This window comes from Chrysemys picta, chromosome 9 (genome assembly GCF_011386835.1).
Source record: "Chrysemys picta bellii isolate R12L10 chromosome 9, ASM1138683v2, whole genome shotgun sequence".
Taxonomy (NCBI): domain Eukaryota; kingdom Metazoa; phylum Chordata; order Testudines; family Emydidae; genus Chrysemys; species Chrysemys picta.
In genome coordinates this window covers 37,289,096-37,313,317 of record NC_088799.1, presented here as the reverse complement: position 1 = coordinate 37,313,317, position 24,222 = coordinate 37,289,096, and the positions used below count along the sequence as shown (strand labels likewise).

Genomic DNA, 24,222 nt, shown 5'->3' with positions numbered 1-24,222 from the left:
GCAGCTTGCTATGTGTTATGTGGGCTGCATCCACACAATATATATACTACTGTATGGCCCTGACGATGTTACATGGGCTTCAGCTGTATGCTGATTGGGCTGCAAGTAGGCCACAGGTTGAGCACCACTGCTCTATTCCCTTCCGAAATCACTAGAATCTATCTGGTTTCAATGAAATTAGTAGAACAAACAGTGCTTAACAATGCTTGTACATATTGAGTCAATGAAAAAGAGAATTAAAAATAATTCATTGAGCTCATTGCACAAATCTAAATGCAAGGTTAAGGCTAAAAGGTCTGGGTGGGAGGCTACGCCTATGTAATTTTTAACACAAAGTGGAAACCAAGGTTGAAACTTCAAAGCAATTTTGATCTGCAAGTTCTTTAGCACCAGGATGCATTGTTCAATTACTACCTAACAGAGTGGCCAAGCAATGAACCCCTCACTGTGCTGATCTTGTCCCTGCTGCCATGGCAACCTGTTGGTTCAGAACTGAATGCTGGGATCATGGCTAGAAGGGAGGCTGCAGCTCTGAGGAGTTCTGTTCAGCAAGCATCAATGGAGAGACAGAATAGACATTTTTATAAGCCACTGTGTATCATCATTTAGAAAATGAAGCAAAAATCAAACTTTAATTTCCAAGTGACAAGTGATTTGTTTATTATTGTATCATCTCTTTTGGAGGCATGGAGAAAAATCCTTATATAGTATCTTTGAGGTACAAGAAGTGACACAAGATGTTAGCTCTGATGTGTGCCCTTAATATTGATCCACAACCACTCTGTGTATAGATTTTAAAATCACAGGCACAATAATCTAATACAAGAAAGTGAGCCTAAATTCTCTCTGTGAGTATCTAATAATGTATGGGACAGCCTCACACTTGAGAAACGTATTGTCCTGGAGCCTTATCCAAAGCCCATTGAAGTCAATAGAAAGACTCCCATTGACTTCAATGGGTTTGCATCAGGTCTCTAAACAATAAAGAATACTGTTATCATAGAATCATAGAACTGGAAGGGACCTCGAGAGGTCATCTAGTCCAGTCCCTTGCACTTAAGGCAGGACTAAGTATTATCTAGACCATCGCTGACAGGTGTTTGTCCAACCTGCTCTTAAAAATCCCCAATGATGGAGATTCAACAACCTCCCTAGGCAATTTATTCCAGTGCTTAACCACCCTGACAGTTAGTAAGCTTTTCCTAATGTTCAATCTAAACCACCCTTGCTGCAATTTAAGCCCATTGCTTCTTGTCCTATCCTCAGAGGTTAAGAAGAACCATTTTTCTTCCTCCTCCTGTTAACAAACTTTTATGTACTTTAAAACTATTATCATGTCCTCCTCTCAGTCTTCTCTTCTCCAGACTAAACAAACACAATTTTTTTAATCTTCCCTCATAGGTCATGTTTTCTTTAATCATTTTTGTTGGTCTTCTCTGGACTTTCTCCAATTTGTCCACTTCTTTCGTGAAATGTGGCACCCAGAATGGGACACAATACTCCAGTTGAGGCCTAATCAGCGTGGAGTAGAGCAGAAGAATTATTTCTCCTATCTTGCTTACAATATTCCTGCTAAAACATCCCAGAATGATGTTTGCTTTTTTTGCAACAGCGTTACACTGTTGACTCATATTTAGCTTGTGATCCACTATGACCCCCTGATCCTTTTCCGCAACACTCCTTCCTAGGCAGTCATTTCCCATTTTGTATGTGTGCAATTGATTGTTCCTTCCTAAGTGGAGTACTTTGCATTTATCCTTACTGAATTTCATCCTATTTACTTCAGACCATTTCTGCAGTTTGTCCAGATCATTTTGAATTTTAATCCTATCCTCCAAAGCAAGCGCAACCCCTTCAAGCTTAGTATCATCTGCAAACTTTATAAGTGTACTCTCTAGTCCATCATCTAAATCATTGATGAAGATATTGAATAGAACCGGACCCAGAACTGATCCCTGCGGGATCCCAATTGTTATGCCCTTCCAGCATGACTGTGAACCACTGATAACTACTCTCTGGAAATGATTTTCCAACCAGTTATGCACCCACCTTAGAGTAGCTCCATTTAGGTTGTTGTATTTCTCTAGTTTGTTTATGAGAATGTCATGCGAGAGAGTAGCAAAAGCCTTACTAAAGTCAAGATATACCACATCTACTGCTTCCCCCTTATCAACAAGGCTTGTTACCATGTCAAAGAAAGCTATCAGGTTGGTTTGACATGATTTGTTCTTGACAAATCCATGCTGACTGTTATTTATCACCTTATTATCTTCTAGGTGCTTGCAAATTCATTGCTTAATTATTTGCTCCATTATCTTTCCGTGTACAGAAGTTAAGCTGACTGATCTGTAATTCCCTGGGTATTTCCCTTTTTATGGATAGGCACTATGTTTGCTCTTTTCCAGTCTTCTGGACTGTCTCCCGTCTTCCATGACTTTCCAAGATAATTGCTTATGGCTCAGATATCTCCTCAGTCAGCTCCTTGAGTATTCTAGGATGCATTTCATCAGGCCCTGGTGATTTGAAGACATCTAACTTGTCTAAGTAATTTTTGACTTGTTCTTTCCCTATTTTAGACTCTGTTCCTACCTCATTTTCACTAACATTCACTATGTTAGACGTCCAATCGCCACCAACCTTCTTGGTGAAAACCAAAACAAAGACGTCATTAAGCACCTCTGCCATTTCCACATTTTCTGTTATTGTCTTTCCCCCCTCATTGAGTAACGGGCCTACTCTGTCCTTGGTCTTCCTCTCACTTCTAATGTATTTGTAGAATGTTTTCTTGTTTCCTTTTATGTCCCTAGCTAGTTTGATCTCGTTTTGTGCTTTGGCTTTTCTAATTTTGTTCCTACCTACTTGTGTTATTTGTTTATATTCATCCTTTGTAATTTGACCGAGTTTCCACTTTTTGTAGGACTCTTTTTTGAGTTTTAGATCATTGAAGATCTCCTTGTTAAGCCAGGGTGGTCTCTTGCCATTCTTCCTCTCTTTCCTATGCAGTGGGATTCTTTGTTCTTGTGCCCTTAATAATGTCTCTTTGAAAAACTGCCAACTCTCTTCAATCATTTTCCCCTTAGACTTGCTTCTCATGGGATTATACCTACCAACTCCCTTAGTTTGCTAAAGTCTGCCTTCTTAAATCCATTGTCTTTATTTTGCTGTTTTCCCTCCTACCATTTCTTGGAATCATGAACTCTACCATTTTATGATCATTTTCACCCAAGTTGCCTTCCATTTTCAAATTCTCAACCAGTTCCTCCCTATTTGTCAAAATCAAATCTAGAACAGCCTCCCCACAGTAGTTTTCTCCACCTTCTGAAATAAAAAATTGTCTCTAATACAACAGAACTTGTTGGATAATATGTGCCCTGCTGTGTTATTTTCCCAACAGATGTCTGAGTAGCCGAAGTCCCCCATCACCACTAAGTCCTGTGCTTTGGGTGATTTTATTAGTTGTTTAAAAAAAACCTCATCTACCTCTTCTTCCTGGTTTGGTGGTCCGTAGTAGACCCCTAACATGACATCACCCTTGTTTTTTACCCCTTTTATCCTTACTCAGAGACTTTCAACAAGTCTGTCTCTTATTTCTATCTCCACCTCAGTGCAACTGTATACATTTTTAATATATAAGACAACATCTCCTCCCTTTTTCCCCTGCCTGTCCTTCCTGAACAAGCTGTATCCTTCTATACCAATATTCCAGTCATGTATATTATCCCACCAAGTCTCCGTGATGCCAGCTATGTCTTAGTTGTGTTTATTTACTAGCATTTCGAGTTCTTCCTGCTTATTCCCCATACTTCTCGCCTTAGTATACAGACATCTAAGATACTGACTTGATTCCCCCACCCCAGTTCTGTCTTGTCTCTCCCTTATTTCTGCTATAACAGCCCATGCTCCCCCCCAGATTTCGACCCTTCTCCCAGGTCTCTATGTTTTTGACTTACCTGTGGGCTTTGGTCACCTGCCCCTGTTGAACCTAGTTTAGGTTAGCCAGTCTGTAGCCAAATACGCCTCACTAGATTAGCCAGTCTGTGGCCAAATACACTCTTCTCTTTCCTCGATAGGTGGACCCCATCTCTGCTTAACAGTCCTTCTTCCTGGAAAGCATCCTGTGGTCAAGGAAGCTGAAGCCCTCCTGGCGACACCATTCTTGCAGCCAGGCATTCACCTCCAGGATATATCTGCCTCTGCCAAGGCCCCTACCGTTGACTGGAAGGACTGAAGAGAACACCACCTGCGCTCCCAAATCCCTCACCCTTACTCCCAGAGCCCTGTAGTCACTTCTGATCTGCTGAGGGTCATACCTCACAATATCATTAGTGCTCTCCTGGATGAGTAGCATGAGGTAGTACTATGAGGGCTGGATGATCCTCGACAATCCCTCCATAACATCTCGGATACGGGCCCGTGGCAGGCAGCATATCTCCCGGGATGCCATTAGCTACCTTGGTAATCTTTACTATTTTTATTAAGTCTAATATATACATGTCTCTCATGTTTTTGGGATCACCCTGCAAGGTAGTAACCAAGGCTGAGGGAGACCAGGGTGGGGCTGTTGTGTTGTAGGCAAGCTGCTGGGGTCAGAGTGCTGAACCAGGCTGCACAGCACATGGACACTTGGGGGATTGCATGCTTGTCTGCTGGCTGTTGGGGTCTGGGCTGTGAGCCACAGCAGCAGAGCATTTAAGGCACCCAGCATTAAGGCAGGTGGTGACACAACCCCTCACTGGTCTGAATAGCACCCCAGAATGTTACAGTGGTGTAGGCGAACAGGGTGTATACACCGCTTGCTGTTTTAATGGAGGTTTATGCTCTAAGCACTGGTAAAATAGTTTTAAGTGAGCTCAAGTACAAGGTGTAAAGCCAAAGTAGTTACAAGCGAATAGAAGTAAAATACACTTTCCAGTGGCTAAGACGACAAGCTACAGCCTTAGTTCAAGGTAGATTTCTTACCAGTTTTCTTCTTTCCAGCCATGACTGACATTCTCTCAGTCAGGACCTTCCACAGAAGTACAAGGTGCTGGTTTCCCTTGTCTAGCTGTATGAAAGATCTTTGCCTAAGCAGGTTTCTCACCTATATTCAGTTCCCAGGGACTTCAACTCCCTTGAATGAAGGACCCATCTTTCTCAGCTTGCAAGAGCTCTGGCTCCTTGTGTTTGTCCCATGATTGATGCCAAGATGGCTTCTTCTTCTCTCCTTACATCTTCCCAAACTCACTGTTCTGTCCCAGACTCAAGATGACCTCATGCTGTTCTTCCCTTCCTCTGCACTTCCCTTCCCCCTGGTGGTTCGTACATCAATGAGGCTTCCACTGGTTTTGGTCACACTTTGTGTAATTTCTTTGGAGACAGATAAGTAGCTGCCTTCCCTGCTGCCTGGGAGAAAACCTGTTTCGCCCTTTGGTCACAAACTTTAAAGAATAATAGCAGTGAGTATTCATAATTCCTCATATAGTAATACATATATTTTACAGTGATATTAATCACCAGTGTGTCATTAGCTTTCACAGAAGACCTTACTTGATACACTTTTATAATACAGCAATATTGTATTCAATCAGTTGATTCAATTACCTATCATTTGAGGTTCAGACCCCCTTGTCTTTGTAGCCTAGTAAACCATTGAAATGTACTCTCAGATAAAGTTCCTTCTCTCCGTCTGGGAAGAGAGAGAGACCCCATACAGTCTGGTGACGACTTCCTCCCCTGTTGGTGATAGTTGTCGTTACCTCCTCCCCAAGTTAGCTTGATGACTTTGTTTGCCTTTTAGGTAAATGCACCTTCATTGTCTCTCCCCGATGACCAGACTCGTCAGCCAAGCAAATACCCATTCCATGGTCTATGGCAGACTGGGATTATGCATTGCTTGCCAAACACATATTCAGAACATAATTCTAGCACATGTCCATAACTCTTTGTACACACCCAGTACATACACCACACCAACATATTCATGATCACTGAGTTGTTAGTTTTCCAATTATATGATGCTATTTAGATACAGATGATGACAAAAGTGAGTTAGGGGTAGTAAGTATGTCAAGCCTGACAAGCGCAGCTGATACAGAATAGTGAACCACAACTGGGCCTTTGTGGCCCAGTCTTAAAACCAGAAAGTCTATTGTTTTTATAAGTATTTATGGTGTAGGGTCCTGGAGACCTGGAATTACAAAACAAAGGTTTTTTAAAATGAAATCTCAGAAAGTCTAGCTATTGCAGTTGTGAAGACAAGCCTGAAACTGTGGCATGAATGTAACTGATGTGGCAATGACTTCCTGCATCTTCAGCCAGCCTGAAACAATGCTGTGAACTGCTCTGTTTCTCTCTATAGGACGCTAACTCCAAGACGTGCTTCTCTGGGAAGCTCTCCATTACCATCACCACAGTAGAGGACTCTGTGTGGCAGGACCAAGATGCAGGAACCCTGCCCAATCAAACAGACATTCCCCCAGCAAGTCTTGGGGGCTCTTCTGCAATCCCTGCCACTCTCCGGCTGGGAGGGCACCCCTGCTGACAGCTCTGATGCTCCCGAGGGGAGAGTGTGCGCCTGCTGTCACTTGTGGGAGGTGAAGGGGGCCCTGTGCTACTGCCCCTGCCTCCCTGGTATGGGAGAAAGGCCCCTCAGCCACTCCAAGTAGTGGGGGGCAGGGCCCTGATTTAGGTCTAGGGCCCTGATCACCTTAATCCGGCCTTGAGATTACAGCCTGATGCTGAGAACTGCTGAGAGAATGGTGCAGAGACTGTTCGCTCTGCGCTAGCTGGGACCCATTCAGGGGTGAGTCCCAGGGAGCTGGTTAAACATCTTTGTTCAGGGGTGAGGGGGGGCTAGTCCAATATAGTGCACATTGTGGTAATTTAATCTAGAGATAACATTTTTTAATGTGCCTAAGTGGTTGGGGGAGGTCAAGATTAGTTTTCAAAAGAGCTTTAGGGCCCAGTGCACAAAGGGCTGTAGGTGCCTAACTGCCACCTTAAGCACGGAAATCTAAAGTTTAGATACCTAGAACACTCACTCAGCTGCTGCCTTACCCTGTAGGTGCCTGAATTGTTGCTAGAAGATGTGCATAAAGCTGCCTTAATCCTGACATCAGAGAAAGACTCTATAGCCACTCTGTAACCACTGGGTTAGAGCACTCACCTAGCACAATCAAGTTCCAGTCCCTGCGCCAATGAATGTGTCAGTCTTTTATACAAAGTGACACTGTTTCAACAGCAAGAGAGGCAGACCCATCCCAGAATATCCCAGAGCCTGGTGGGCAGCGCACACAGCCAGGAAGTTGGAGATCTGGGTTTAAGACCATACTCCAAATAAGGCAGAGTAGGAATTTGAAGCCAGGTCTTCCATATCCTGGGTTAGTGCTCTAACCCTGGGCTCTAGGGTAAAGGAGGGGCTTAGACCCCATTCCTCGCCTCACCCTTTCTGCTGGCTAGTTTAGGCAGGGCTGGCTTTTGTGAATCCCATTCGTAGGTGCACAATTCTCCCCATGTATTGTACAGGGAGCCCGGGCACATAACTCAGGACTGTAGATTCCACTAGGGGGGCAAGGTGCCTAAATGTTAGCCATTGCAACGCTGACTCTAAGTCCCCTTTGTGGGCCCAGCCCTTACGTCGCATTAAAACTCAATGGGAATTGGACTTCTAAGTCCTTTCTGAAAACTGGACTTTGGCGCTATTGCCCATTTTACCCTTGAAGTCATAATAGCATGGATAACTGGCAGGCTCTAGAGTCAACAGAAATGCAGTCTCATTTGATTAGACATAAAGGGGAGGGGAGGGAGGAAATGGCACTTTTGGCCACCAAGGCCAAATAAGCACCCCCCAATTGTGATGAAGTGTGGGCACATAGTTTTAGTAATCCTAGCAAGCAATACTCTTCACGCTTCCAAGATGCTTTCCCCAACCTGCCCACCTCATCTCCATCTGTTTAATTTCAACCCGATGCCTTTCATGGAGGTCCGAGGCTCAGCTAAAAAAGGAAAAACAGACAAACACACCAGGTGGGCTCAATGGCAGAGACGTAGGCCTGGATCCTGATGGTAAATCCCAATTGGCCTGGTATGGTCACTTAGAGCAGTGCTGGGCAACCTGCAGCCTGCACGCAGCCTGTGAGGGTAACCCACTGGTGGGCCGCCAGGCAGTTTGTTTACATTTGCACGGTTCTCTAGGGCTTGGCCCATTGCTCTGGCAGTAACATTGTTTTCACTGCATTTGTGCCTCTAAGTCAGTGGTGGGCAACCTGCAGCCCATCAGGGTAATCCGCCGGCAGGCTGTCAGACAGTTTGTTTACATTTGCATGGAATGGCGAACCGCGGCCACTGGGAGCTGCAGGTGGACGTGCAAATATAAACAAACTGTCTGACAGCCTGCAGGCGGATTACCCTGATGGGCTGCAGGTTGCCCACCACTGACTTAGAGGCACAAATGCAGTGAAAACAATGTTACTGCCAGAGCAATGGGCCAAGCCCTAGAGAACCTCTGCTAGGAGATGGCACACTATTCAGTAGAGTGCTATGGCAACGCTGTACTTTAGAGTATAGAAGGGGAAAGTGAGTAAGTGTTGCCACTTTGGATCCATGTGAGACATTGTTTGGAGGAAGTGGGGGTGGGGGCTGCCTCTGCTACTCCCATTATATCCTGTGTCTGGACTGGCCACATGCCTGGTATCCCAGTCTGGAGTGGAGGATTCCATCCCGGGCCTAGTTAATAATAGAGAACATGTTCTTTTACTGTCACTCTACTTGGGCTGAGCACTGGCTATGGCTTATTTCCACTGCTATAAATCTTTTCTGTTATGAGGAAAATAAGTTTTAGAGCACAGGCAAAATATGGAATCGCATAGTATTGTCTAATGAGATCATGTCTTCTGGAAATTTTTAAGTTGAACTTTAACATGAGAGTGGCAGGATTCATTCCAGTCATTCTGTGGTTTAGCATTTACGTCATATTATACAAAACAGAAGATCAGTATTTGCTGAAGACAGCTACCTGTGGAATATATGTCCTTTGGAAACAACCTGATGGTTACTACTTATTGAGAACTGCAAGCAGTAGATTAATTCCTAACTTTTTTTAAAGACTTCTAATCATGTTATAGTTTCTTCCAGCTGAATCAATATCGGTATGGAATTAGTACATTAGCCAATCAGATAATTAAAAACAAACACACAAAAAAACTGTAACATGAACTGTTTTAAGAAAGTAAAGTCACCACAACTAACAGAAATTTTTTTAACAAAAAATCTAGCCCAAAGCAAGGACTGTAGTGGAACCCTGATAAACTGCAGTTGAACAGGATAATGATGAGACCTAAAATAACCGTTTCACTCTGCAGCATTTGTGTAGTATCTTTATTAGCTATTTTGTGACCCAGTCCTGCTAAAACCATACCCTCCCACACCCATTCATCATAAGTAGTGATCAGATGCTTGAGAATATGGGAGGAACCCTACTTTGTCCTCAGTCCTGGACATACTTTAACTACGCCCATGAATAGGCCCCCTGAAAATCAGTGGACGGCTCATATGCATAAGCGTTTGGAGGAACAGAGCCTTAGAATTTTCAGGGAGTCCTCTAAAAGGCCTTAACAAGATCTGGAGAAAAATTTTAAAGGGTCCAGGGCTATATATCGCTATTAAATTCTTCCTTGACTCATACATAACCCAGGAAAGACATTTATGGCAGCCATTTGCCTTTACCAGGATCCTAATTAATGGAACAAACTTCCATGCAGAGGGGGGCCATAATAGCCAAAACTTTTTTAAATGGTAAGGGAAGCAGTAATCATTTTTATAAACACAAAAAGTATATAAGGAAGGAATCCCCATCCATTGTGCTACCATAATCACAAAAATAAGTTGTTTTAGCTCATAGCTGTGAGTTAACGCCTCATTGCTACACAGCAACATATGGAAAATTTATGATATTTTGAAGAACCTACTTGCCGGAGCTTTCCCTTTCCTGCTTGGATGTAGAATTGTCATGAAAAGTTTGGTTTCATTTGGTTTTATATATTTTATAGGCTTCCAGTGTAGTGCGTCTTTTCTGCTGAATAGATCAGCCTCCCCTAGATCCATAACCAATCTTCTTATGTGGCCAGATTTTCAAAAGATTCCATGCAGCCTCAGCTTCACATGATACCAGGAGAACTGCAATTGCTCAGCACCTTCACCAATCAGGCCAGTACATGACTGTGTAGCCCAAAAGGCCAGAAATATTTGCTGCTGAGTAATTTAAAAACATCAGTTAAAGCTAGGAAGATTGGATATCGAAGTAAAAAGTTTTCTCCTAAAAATCACATTCTATCAACTGTCATAAAGAAACACAGTCTATTGTCCAGAAATAATATTTATTCATCAACAATAAAACACAGAATAGAAAAAGCCTTATAAATAAAACTATATATATGCTGTATTTTTATTCAGTACTCCACAAAAAAACATTACAGACAGTAACAAAATAATTGAATTAATTTAAAAAACTTCAAATATGATAGCACTGTTCATTTATCATGTTTTATCAACAATGCAATGGTCATTTGTTTACATATTACAATTTTACTAAAATTCGTAACCCTGCTCCTTAAAACAATTGAACCAATTTGTTACTTGATCCAAGATTTATAACATATATGTATATCCATAAACAATAACAGCTCTGAGAAAGTTATGCAGACTGTTCAATGGTAACTGCAAGTTGTTTGGGGGGGAAATCACAAATGAACTGGGGTAAAAATCAAAACATTGCAGAAAAATTATATTTGGGTAACAATTACATATTTTCCATTGCCCTTTTAGTAATGTGATCTCTTCCTTTGTCTGATTGCTCCTGGTTTAGGTACTCTAGCACCTTTACTAGCATATCTTCATCCAGATACTGCCTGTTTTGTGTGTCGTCATTCTCCCGGGCCATGGACAGCCTTTTGCTGAGTGAGGCTAGTTTATCAGATTCTTGTGGTCCCAGCTGATTTAGATGTTCTTTGATTGCTTGCTCAAGCTGGTCATCTTCCTGTTGATCATTTTCAGATGAAACTGGAACACGTTTCAGCTGGTTTGTATTGATAACTTCAGGGTATTTTGCCAACATATTTGCCAAGTAATCTGCTAGTTCTTCATCTTTTTCATTTAGTTTTTCGTATTCCGTTTGTCGTCTTTCCAAATCATTAATCCAAGCAGCTTTAGGAAGTTGATATCCTTTAGATCTTCTGGGAATGTAGGAAAGTCTTGGAAAACTGTTCTCTTCATTAAGCTGATTTACAAAGTAGGAGGTTTTCTGATTAGCTAAATTATCAGTCCCTAAAAGATTGACAATATCTTCAATATTGAGGTCTTCAGGTAGATTATCTGGCATAACATTAATTGGCTGCTTCATGTAACCATTTTTAGGGTTCATTTTATTTTTAAATCTATCTGTGTGGTCTAGATTTGTTTCAGAGATGTCATCCTCAAGATCTTCTGGGAGCTCTGGTTCTTGCTCTGTCTCCACCCTTTCATTCTGCTGCTGCTTTTCTCCAGTTTTCAACATGTCTAGTAAATCCTCTGGAGGGATTTGTAAATTCCTTGAGATTTCTATTAGTTGAGAGATAGACTGAGGATCAAGTTTTTCCAAAAATGTACCTGCCCTTTTTTCTTCATGTCCAGTCCTTAACCTGCCATTTCCAATATTGCTCATCAGCCTCTTCAGATAATAATTCATTAGCTTTGTAATGTCATCTGACATTTGATCTTTACTGTCTCTCCCCATTTCATCCTCCAGGAAGCCTTGTTTCCCTGATCTCTTCATTTCATCATCAATCACTTCTTCATTTTTATCAATTTCCTCTTTACGATCTTTTATCTCTTCTTGTGTTTGGCTTTCCACTTTTTCCTCTATTGGATTCCAGTCTTCTCCTCCCACTACATCTTCATAAGCAATATTATTCACTTTATATACATCATCTTCATCTTCTGTGTACAATTTCTGATCCTCATCCAGCCTCTCTTTTTTGTGATTATTTGGTCCTGTCATCTTCCCCAGCTCCTGAAAGACAGACTCCAAAGTAGCAAGGCTTTGGGGTGTATATTGTTCTTCTACTATTTCATTGGTGCGCTTGAAAGGACTGTCTCTTGAACTTTCTTCATCATGTACATGTGGCATTTTGACATATTTGTGTCGTCTCTCAGGCCACTTATAAGCCTCATAATCATCACTCACGCCAGCTGGAAAGTTATCTGAACTCATAGTATATGGTTTATTTTCTTTTGATCCAGCCTTTGACTCTTTTTCTGTTTGCCTCAAGGCTTCCAACATTGACCTAACCCATTGTGACTCATCTTCAGTCAGAGAATCTCTAATATTATCTGCTAGGTGGCTCTGATCTTTGCTTTCTTTCTGCTGCAGAAGAAATGGGGCACCTTGATAGAAATTGTAGTCTGGGCCATTTTCTCCCTTGTTAGCTTGTTTGCGGAGATTTTCTATATATTCCAAGGCTTTGATCATATCTGGGCTTGGGAGCCTTTGTAAATTTTTCACTAAGTAGTCTGGGTTTTTCTGAAGCAGCTGATAAGGTTCGATTGAAGCTGCATCAACACAACAGATTAGAACAAAGAAAAGGGTGAGAGAGGAGACTGCTCCAAGCCAGCAGGTTTTAGCATCTGCCATATTAGAAATCTTTCCTTAAAATAAAGAAAAGGGATAGTTAACATACAGAAATAGTTAGTAAAGTGCAAAGCAAAAGCAAATTTGAGATTGCTGCTTTGAACTGGAACTCATGGTATTTATGTTTTTATTAATTATGAAAAGCAAATAGAATTCCCATATGATCCCTTTATGGCAACCCTAGATTTATTGTGAGTTTATCTGGAAGTCCTTCAGGTCATTCCTTTGATAAGGATACTGGAACCTATTGGTTTGAAATGATAAAACCATTTTCATACTATGGCAGGTAAAAGTCCCTAATAAAATTAATTTATATATAAAGGAGCTTGATTTTCCAATCTAAACAGAAAACGTAAATCCTACATAATTCATAAAATACCCATTTATGCATCTAAATCAGGGGTCGGCAACCTTTCAGAAGTGGTGTGACGAGTCTTCATTTATTCACTCTAATTTAAGATTTTGCGTGCCAGTAATACATTTTAACGTTTTTAGAAGGTCTCTTTCTATAAGTCTTTAATATATAACTAAACGATAGTTGTATGTAAAGTAAATAAGGTTTTTAAACTGTTTAAGAAGCTTCATTTAAAATTAAATTAAAATGCAGAGCCCCCCCGGACTGGTGGCCAGGACCCGGGCAGTGTGAGTGCCACTGAAAGTGCCGCCTCTGGCATGCGTGCCATAGGTTGCATACCCCTGATCTAGATACTGATTTGAGCATCAGCATTTGAAAATTTGGTCTAAAATATTAATACAAGCTTAGTGATAAACTGTACATAGAATCCTGTTGCCCAGTTGTCCAGTCTGCTACACTGACTCCACTGAATGGTTTTATTCCAGGCTAACGCCAATGTGGTAGAGTGGAGAATCTGGCCAATAAAATCATGAGGTGATTTATATGTTTACTTGTATTAATATTTTAAAAATATTAAAATATTCCCTTATGCTGCTTTTCAAAAATATTAATAATAAACAAGTTTGTTAATTTTTCCATAGGCAGTGAGGAAAGCTAAGACCCTTTGTGGGTTAATCTATTCTGCCCCTTAAGGGTATCATATGTTGATGTCTTCCTAAATTGTTGTTTTTAAATGGACTTGGTCAGGCCCAGACTGAGTGGCAATTTCTTCTGTGGTGGCTAAACAGTCTTTCACTTTTGCTTTGAAATAAAAATGGGTGTTTTGTCATTCACTTCAAGCAAGTAGGATAGATACACATGTAGAATCTTGGCATTACGGGCCTAATTCTCTGATGGGTGAAAGCTCCATGAATTAGTGGAGGTGCACGGCACCAGAGAATTTTGCTCTATAAAAAAACAGAAGTAAAATAAGTGAAAATATTATACCCATCACATATGAGTAACACAGTCATGCCATTGCAACATTCTATAAAAGGCCCAATACTTCAAGGTGCTGAGGGTTCCCAGCACCAACTGAGGTTAAAGACTCCACTCCCAGGAGATACTTAGCACCTCACAGGACTTGGCTATAACAAATACCAGTCTATTTTACCCAATTCAATTATATTATTCCATCTGTCATGAATAAAGTACAGTAAATGAGAAAAATGGTGAGGATAGAAAAAAACACTGAGCTTAATTGACTTGTTTTGTTTCATTCACTTTTCCCATGAGCCTATGGAAAACATCCTGGTAAGATGTTAGTGATTCATACTAGTAGAAGGACCTACATAGACTAGAATTTACCCATGGCTGTAACAGTAGATATGTTCTCTTCAGTTCACACATAGGATTTCCATCCAGATGATTCTTTATTGTAGTTTAACATGAAATAATTTGACAAAATAAAGTAGCCTCAGTTACCCACAATTGCTTTTTTTCCCTCCATGCCTGCAGCAAATTATCATTGTGAATATCAAATATTTTATCCAATCAAGTATTAATACTCCAGAATGGATTATTTCAGAGCAATCAATAACACCATCTCTTTTTATACTTAAACAAAAGCAAGAGAACCGTGTACCTTCTGTTATGGAAAAGGCTTTAGCTTTGAAAGGGATAAAATCAGTCCAAAAAACCCCACAAAACCCTGCACAGTTACCATTTTTATGTTGATTAGAATCTATAGTTGCAATAGAATGAAGCTAATGTTTTTATGGAGAAGTTGGTCACTGATTAATCTTTAGTTTATTAATAAATAAAATACTATGCATTTTCAGTTGCTGAAAAATTATTTCATAATAATAGATCTAGATCTTCCAGGTAAAACAGTCCACTAAAATCCTCCCTCTGATTAAGATGATTAATTCAGCTTCTGACAGTACGTGCTATTTATATAGTATTATATCCTCTGTAAAACTTAGGAAAATCATGAAAGAGAAACACAGGCAAAGTTTAGGCTGGCATTCTAGTAGTATTTTATTTAAAAAAGATTTCATTTTGAGAAATGATATCTTATGAATTCCTTTCTGAATATTTCATATGCACTTCTGTCTGGATCAGTTTCACTTCCAATGTATTGGTAGATGATATTTGAAATATTTGAAAATAACAGTTGGATATAATTTGTTTTAAAACCTCTGAAACTAGATTACAAAAATCAGTTCATTAAATGTAATACCTTATTTAGGGAAAATAGGCTCCTCCCCAACCCTATTTTATAAATATGAGAAAAATAGAGTACGTTTTTCATGATGTCAAATCTATAAAAAACATTCTGTATTATTCTTTTTAAAGCACATTACGATAAAACAGCTGTTTTCCCAACAGCTGTAGAATTGTGGTGCTAGTCTGTTTTGTGCAATCTGTCCTGTTAGCACCTAACAAAGAGAGAAGTCATCTCTTACCCAGACTCTTATCCATCAAATTAAGTAGTCACCATTTGTAAAATGAGGGGATTGAGTTCTCAGTGTAATGTGTACTGTCAAAGGAAATGCAGAGTGACAGAGGGTCTTCTGCAAAGAGGCAAACAACCAAAAACAAAATTCCCTTTCTGGGGTGTTTCCATGGCAGCATATTTCCCCTTGAGCCCTTTCCTATAGATTCACATGGTGCTCTAATGGGAATATAATATTTCCAATTAAAATTTTGCATGAAAACTCATAAGCTTTCCTATGGAACTCGCACAGAATTCGTAATGCTCTGTGAGCTACAGCAGGAATCCCTATGGGAATTGTCTAAGGAAAATGTGAAAATGCAACACACCCTCTTCATCACTTCTTTGCTTTTTGAGCAATTAAAAATGGTTGCAGTCAATTAGCTTTCTTTAAAGTTTTTCTTATTGCTAATATACAAATTAGGGTTCATATTAAGATTAATTTCAGTATTTTGTAAATCAAGTGGTTTCTAAATTGACATACTTGATTGTTTAGATGAGTGGAAGATTAATTGAATTGTACATGTATCCAAGGCAACCTCTTATTTTACACAATTATTTTAAACATGTCAGTGAACCATTGAGAGTGAATGAAATCACAAAGAGCAACATTACATGATGTTTGATAGCTTCAGCGAACAAATGAAGCTGATGTCAAATTGTAATCACTAGCTGTAGAACCATTAACTTTTCCCACTTATTCAGTATTTTAATTATGTCCTTTTAATTATTTTTAAATCCATATCTAAATCATAGGTAAGAATAAAAAAGAGAAAGATTCACCCATCTGGAAAACACTATTTCTATGCTAAATGAAGTGCATCAGGTTGTTATGGTCCCTAATTGTGCTGGTTTCCTAGTGTAGCGTGGAATGGGAAAAGCTCTGAACAAACAACTTTACATTCAGTCTTTGAAAGTACAAAGAAAAAAGCTCCCTTACCTGTGTGACTTAGATAGCAGAGCGAACCCAAAGCATGATCTTCCTTGTCTTTTTGCTGCGAGTTTGTGGACTGTTTTCAGCACTAGGACAGCTCCCTCTGCTTATACTGTACATCACCTGACTCTGCACTGCCACATTGACGTCACCTCACCCAGTCACAAACCACAAGCACGGCGGAGCTGTTGAGAGAATGCTGGAGAAAAATAAGTTTGGGCTATTTTTGAGATAATTCTTCTGTACAATTATGCCCTCTGTCTGCCTCTGGAGAACACTACAGAATTCATGGAATCAGAAAGACTCAGGGCCAAAGAGACCTTCTGAATAACAGAGACAAGAACACTGGGAAAAACCCCTCAACAAAAATAAAAAAAAACTACAATGAACATTCTGTGATCTGCATACAATTAATAGATGGCATCGTGACTTTCAACTCCCAGCACCCTTTTTGAGCATACCAGCCAAAATGGTTAAGAAATTATTTTTCTAATCTAATACAATAATAAATGCTTTCAGTTTATAAAGTCAGCATACACCTACTCCAGCTTTTAAACTGTGTACAGCCCCTGCCATGAATGTGGAAAGAGCCCACCCTACTGTTTTCAGTTAGATTTCAATAGGCCCACACAGGTGACCGGACTACATGTGCAAAGACTGGATAGCAAAGTAGAAATATATGAGTTTTATAAAGCATGTGCACTGCTGGCCAAGGATTAGGACATGGTATGGAAGGGCTCACATGATACACAGGGTCAGACTATCTATTGCCCAGTTTTGCATATGCCTTTCCTGTGGGGCCACTGTGCCTCTCAGGAGCTGGCCCTCCACAGTTTGAGTGGGATTTTCAGAAGTGCTTGAACAGGCCATCATGAAACGTTCATGAAACTCCCACTTAATCTCATAAGGGTCAATCCTGCCATTCCCATCTCCCTCTGAGCTGGCATAGAAGACACCCCCCCCCCCCCCCCCGCCAAAAAAAAAAAAGCAGTGGTGAGGGGAAAAACACAGGCATGAAAGAGTGTTTCCACACCACCTGCATATTGTATGCACTGTGGAGGAGGTGGTGTAGCCATTCCACTACACTAATTCACTGGCCAAAGCCTCTGCATAGAAGTGCAGAGTACAATGTAGTTTCTATTGCATCCCATCATAACAGAATGGCTCTTGGCTTTAGGGTGGAACAAAGGTACAGGACTAGCTCTCCCACTCTGTCCTGCTTTTGTTTCCTTCTGGGTGCAGAAGTGGGTAGGAAAGGCTCACACTTCTCCCGCCCAATTATTAACTTAATGACATGTAAACAATGATGTGTCATTTTAGTAAACTCTACACTCAGTTATCAGCATACCAAAGCTTTTACATGTAGGCAATAGGACAAAAATACTCCTTGGCTATAAATCAGCAAGCACAAAATATAATGCACAGGTAAAAGCCATTCCTTGAACTGTAGTTCTGAATGTTAGTGAATTCCTTCTACTTCCTTTCTATTTAATAATGGTCAGTGTGCTTCAGCTACTCCCTTTCCCCTAAATAAATCTTTCTTGACAATTCTGACCTTTTACAGCACAAAATGAAAAACTAGGATGAATGCCCCTTCCAAACCAATAAATATTACTAAATTAAATTGTCATAAGGAACAGAAAGGCAGAGAAAAACTCTACCCTGAAACCACCCACCCACTACACTCATTGCATTTAGTGTACCTGACATGGACCTCTAAAAGGTGTAACAGTCCTCTCTTCCTTTTCACCTAATGTAATACTATGGTAAAATACAGGGCCATGCTGTGTCTGGTTCCTGTATAGATACACAAGGGAGAGCCTTTTTTCCCCATTGCGTTCCCTATTCTGGATCTGGACAAAATCCAGCACTTTCTGTTAAGACCTCAACCCAAATGGTGAGGAAGGGACAAGGAGAACTGTGGCCCTTTGCAGCTTCCCTGCTGATAGGAGAGTGACAATGATTCAGTTGCAATGTACACAAAAGTGATTTTCCTCATTTGAGACGTTTGACGTATGCCGTGTAGCTTGTTGGTTCTCTGCTTTACTGACTGCTGAGCAGTGTTGTGTTACCTATTTCCCCCACACAGTCCAGCTAAATTGTGGCCTGGATTAAGCAACTGTGGAATGGATTGCCGAATACAATACACCGTCTCACTCAGCATGGATTCGTCACTCTCAAGAGGCTACAGTTATAGGTACACTCCTCCAACATCCTAAAGAATACTTTGAGGCATTAGCCTTCTCTGAGACATATTTCCCACTGCAGCAAAGTCACTCTGTACCGCAATAATTCTACAGTGGCATTGAAGCCTTATGAGCCAAACATAATCTTTGTTCTTTTCACTTACACAAATATATCCTTGTCCCCTGTGTTATCAGTAGCATGGATAACCTTAACCTGCTCTCTTGAACCTCTAGAGATAGGACCAGCATCATTCACTGGTTTTGGAAATATATCAGCTACTGCAGCTTTTTCCTTCCTCAAGATGTCAGTCATTCAGGGCCCCTAAATCATGTCTCTCCTTATACCACTTACTCTCAGTTGAAATCAATGGATGCTAGGCATCTAAGAATCTTTGTGAATCTGGGCCTGAGGCCCCAGTGTCGTAGGATGCTGAGTGTCTCTAAAGAGATACTGTGAAGTCTCCACTTCTATTGAAGTCAATGGCACTACATGCATGAGCAAGGGTTTCAGGACTACCATTCCATTCTATGGACATGGGTAGGATAAACATACATTGTAACAGCCTGAAATCCCTTACTAAGTAATCACATCTTGCCAGTGCTTTTCAAAAGCATTTTAGCCATATTATGCTCTCCACTACACTTGGGGCAAAACCACAATAGTCAAATCCAATGTTTTAAAAATGCTGTCTTTATGGCGTGTTTTGTAGTGTAGATAGAGTTTAAGTGAGAGCCCCAGATGTATATCCATTAATAAAGTAAGTACAGTAACTCCTCACTTAAAGTCGTCCCAGTTAATGTTGTTTCGTTGTTACATTGCTGATCTATTAGGGAAGAGGCTCGTTTAAAGTTGTGCAGTGCTCCCTTCTAACGTCATTTGGCAGCTGCCTGCTTTGTCCTCTGCTTGCAGGAAGAGCGGCCTGTTGCAGCTAGTTGGTGGGGGCTTGGACCCAGGGTGGACCGGCAGCCCCCCATCAGCTCCCCCTATCAGCTCCCTGCTCCCCTAAATTCTCTGTGCAGCAGCTGCCCAGCAGGCTATAAATTGCCGGCAGGTCAGCTGTCCCTTCCCGCACTGCCATGTGCTGTTCCTGCCCTCCGCCTTGGAGCTGCTCCCCGAGACTCCTGCTTGCTGTGCAGAGGGGAGGAGAGGAAGAGGGGGGCTGTCAGGATGTCCCCCTCCCCCCTGCTCCTGCACCCCGCTTACCCCATCTTCCATAGAGCAGGGGGGGGGACACGACAGGGCTCAGGATGGAGGGAGCTTGCTGGCAGCAGCTACGGTCTCAGTAAGATGATCTAATTAACAAAGCAGTGTACTTAAGAGTAGGGTCAATGTACTTAAAGGTGAAATGTGCATCTCTCTCTCTCACACACAGCGTGTGTCTCTGTCTCTGTCTGCGATGCCGTCTCCCCTCCCTCCATTCCTGCTGCCTTGTAGAGTGTGAGAGTTAACCCTTGAGGGCTCTGCCAATTGCTAGTTCATCATTTAGCAGTAAAGCATTCCCTGGGAAATATCCCACCCTCTGACTCCTCCACCTCAACCAAGCTTCACAGTCATCATCACTGTGTACCAGTATTAAATTGTTTGTTTAAAACTTATACTCTTTCTGTGTGTGCATATATATATATATATATATATATATATATATATATATGCACACACAGAAAGAGTATAAGTTTATATAAAGAGTATATATAAATAATATAGTCTTTTGTCTGGCGAAAAAATTTTCCCTGGAACCTAACCCGCTCATTTACATTAATTCTTATGAGGAAATTGGATTCACTTAACATCGTTTCGCTTAAAGTCACATTTTTCAGGAACATAACTACAACGTTAAATGAGGAGTTACTGTAAAGTTTCCACCCTACCTGGCTCTGCATGAAGTAAAAGCTAAGATACTCAGAACCTTGTGTGAGAGTAAACTTTAAAAAGAGATTTTATGTCACATGTTAGGGGGAAAATCCCCCCTCCCCTTTTTTTTTTAAACAAAACCAAAATGACTTCAGATTGTGAGTGTCCCGTATAGCACTATCAAGGTGGTAAGAATGGAGAGGGGGGGGGAATCAAAATTTGGATGCGCTGCTGCTGGAAAACAAGTGAGAGACAGCATGGTCTAGAGGACTGGGAGTAGGAATATCTGGGTTCTATTACCATCTCAGCCCTGACTTGCTGGTTGACCTTGGCCAAGTTTCTTCCCCTCTCTGTGCTCATGTTACCTTTCGCACCCTTTCTCTATTTTGTCTATTCAGACTAAGCTCTTAGTGGCAGGATCCATCTCTCACAATATAATAATTCATGGAGATATCCCATCTCCTAGAACTGGAAGGGACCTTGAAAGGTCATCAAGTCCAGCCTCCTGCCTTCACTAGCAGGACCAAGTACTGATTTTTGCCCCAGATCCCCAAGTGGCCCCCTCAAGGATTGAACTCACAACCCTGGGTTTAGCAGGCCAATGTTCAAACCACTGAGCTATCCCTCCCCCCCAGGTTGTATGCACAACCTGTAGCACAATGAGGCCCTGATCTGGGGTGGTGTAAGTAATAAACAACAACTGGCAGCATGCTTATTTGTTGATGTAACTATATTTGCCAACACCAAAGTGATTTGCAGTTTGTGAAGAGTTAACTTCAGTCTATTTCCTAGTTCATATAATTGGTGTCAACAAAGGTCAGTGCTGCTTAAAAATAAAACGGGATTGTGTCAATACTGAAGTAAATTGGATTTTTTTGTCACTCTCTCCCGCTGGCAACTAAAAATAATTTACTGTAAATGCACAGTTTATATGCAGCCACAACATTTTGAAATTGCTTTCTTATCTGACATCAATATCCATAACATCTTTTCTTCAGGGGCGGGGGGAAATGGAGCTTTTCCTTAACTCAGAAAATGAGTCATGGTAGACAGAAGTTGGTCCGATAAAGGATATTACCTCACCCACCTAGTCTCTCTAATTGCAGCTATGGATATTTTACTTAATACATACATTTGACATCAAACTTTAGTCCTATATTGGACCACTTATTTCCTGCACATGGTTGGTGCTCAAAAGATCAGACATATTTGTATGCAAATCTCTCTGACCTCAATAAACTTAGTTCAGAATAAAAGGCTCACATTTCATTGTCTGATTCATACAGAAAAACAATAAAAGAACAAGTTAAGGAAAAAGTTAGCGCTTTGCTGGTTTCAGGTTGTAAGGACAATCCCGAAGGACCAAAGAGGCAGAGTAGGGCAAGAGTCTGGGGGGTCCTAGTTCAATGGGAGAAATTCCACACTGCAATAGGATTCAATAGGTTCAAAGCCAGCCTGGCCAACATGCCTCACTGATCAGCTAGCGCTCATTCCACATGGACACTTCTAGAACACAGGTCTCTGGGAACAGCAAAATCCACTTGCATCCAACATTTACATGTTAAGGATCTTATTCTGCTTGAATTTAAAAAAGAAGCCTAACTCTGACTTCTGATACATGGGTGAATATCTACAGCAACTGCACTGACCTCGTAGTCCTTTCCTTTCGGATATTCTGCTGAGCACCCAATTCTGTTTTGTTTTTCTGGTGTAAATCACGAGTAACTGTTGTATCCAAACACCACAGTAACTCCAGTTAAGTGGAATTACATCAGTTAAACTGGGGTAAGCAAGATCAAAAAATCAAGTCCTGTGTGAAGTGCAAGCTCTCGTGTCCCCAAGGCGATGGGAAAAGTCTGTCCTCATATACACATAAGTAACTTCCAGTACCAGTGATGGGCTCTCCCCTTGTCTGGTTGTGACTGTTACAGGGCAAGTTGTGCTTTAGACCCGTTTTAGTCCCTCTCAAGTGCATCCCTGTGGTGACAGGTTTCAGGCTGTGGATGGAAGCCCACTCTTAGACTAAGGTTCTAGCTTGCAGCCCCCTATGAGAGAAACAAGCTCAATTATATTTGGCACCTGCAAGAACTTTCCTTCTGGGATCCTAGGATCAGTAGCTGATTAAAGGGACTCAAAACAGCTTATTCAAAACACAGTATGATTGAATCACCCAAAGGTACATACCTTCAGAGAAGTGAGTTAAAACAGCTAAATGCCTACAGACATGGGTCTCACCTAAACATTATCCTTTCCTTGAAAGTTTTGACAAGTTCCACTCAGTCCAAACACCCCTACTCAGGGGCTTGGAGATATTGGCAGTCACAGAATACGCCGCATCTCTCTCAGTCTCTATCCTGAGCAGCTGCTGCCCACTCACCCCCACCTTTCCTTTCTAGGCAGGGCTCTAACCATTTCGTTTAGGAGGGATTGTTTTGTTTTGCTTTTAATCTTAAAGTCAGGCAGCTGGGCATCCCTGAATTCATAGCTCCTCCATTATTCTCTTAAGGCCCTTTGGCATTTTCCTTGGTGATATCTTATCTCTGTCACTGTTTCATTTCCTGCTCATTTCCTAGCATCCTTTGATTTAATTCTGTGTGGTCAGACAGAATAATATCAGGCAGAGAAACTGAGTACATATAATAGTCATACAAAACAATACAGCTCTCTCGCTCATTCTCCACAATGATTTAGTTCAGAGTTGTGCTCAAAGAGTTTGATTTCTTCCACTCTTCCTTGCCTATGTTGCTTAGGAACCAAGATCACTCCCACAACAGGAATCTACAAAACCATAACAGACTAGCCAAGATGGAGTATTTGCATATCATAACAATAGTTCCATAGAACCTGCTTCTACTCCCACAACCCCGTCCTGTGGCACCAACATGCCCAGGGAGCTGAGCAGAAAATCAAACACAAGAGAATAACATATTCAAACCCAAATAGAGATAGAATAAGATTATTGGAAAGAGAGGCCCGACACCATGACCCATGAGTGACCATGATTATTTTGATTTTAAGCATTGGAGAGGATTCAGGCAAGGTAGAGTTCTAGGAGACATGCTTCATATGCTAGGGACTGTCACAATGAAACCTCAGCACCTTCCCACCCCAGATAGCGATTGGGATAAGACTATTATTATGTAGTTAGGGCACTATTACACTACCACCTAGGGACTCAAATAGAGAGCAGGGCTCCATTGTGCTGAGCACAGTGACTTGCCCAAAGCCAGTAGCAGAGCTTGGAATGGACCTCAATATTCCTGAGTTTTAGTCCAGTGCTAGATCCACTAGACAATACTGCCTCTTGGGGCCCAACTGGTTGTTGCCTTATGGCTCCTTTGTATCAGTTCGAACTCCAGAAACCATGTGTTCAAACCCAATGTGCCAAAATGAGGTCAGCAGCCACCATAGAAGGGAGAAGGGGACAGAGCCCACCACAAGAAGGAGAATGTAAAGGAGGGAGCAAAATCAGCATGACTAGAGTTCCACTATTCTTTTCCAGTTCAGCCCCCGAGGAGGGTAATGTGTAAGGCAGAAATACAATCTAACAAATTAAAATGTGCCTTTTCTTTTAATTAGCAAAGTATTTTTATCCCCTTCCTGTTTCCTCCGCCCCCTCCCCCCCAGTAGTTTAGATGCCTTCACAGGCATATGACATCGTCTTCCCAACATTTGGTGTAAAAATATCAATATCTGTTTTGCATAACTGCTATGAGCGAGTTACATTTACCAGCCGGCAAAGATCAAGAGTCTTCTGGGAGCTTGCTGGATCAAACTGT

General features: G+C 41.3%; 1 protein-coding gene across 2 annotated transcripts; it reads right to left on the bottom strand.

Moving 5' to 3' along the window:
- Window positions 1-10,335: 10,335 nt before the first annotated feature.
- SCG2 (secretogranin II) lies at window positions 10,336-17,619 on the bottom strand. Of its 2 annotated transcripts, none has more exons than XM_005282543.4 (2): window positions 16,412-17,619; window positions 10,336-12,657 (listed from the first exon to the last, which is right to left on the bottom strand). In XM_005282543.4, exon 2 carries the CDS (start codon window positions 12,641-12,643, stop codon window positions 10,775-10,777), a length of 1,869 nt encoding a protein of 622 aa, XP_005282600.2. In that variant the 5' UTR covers window positions 12,644-12,657; window positions 16,412-17,619; the 3' UTR covers window positions 10,336-10,774. The 2 variants fall into 2 exon arrangements, with proteins under 2 accessions (XP_005282600.2, XP_005282601.2); XM_005282544.4 differs by having other exon boundaries at window positions 10,336-12,652; window positions 16,412-16,583.
- Between the last annotated feature and the right edge of the window lie 6,603 nt (window positions 17,620-24,222).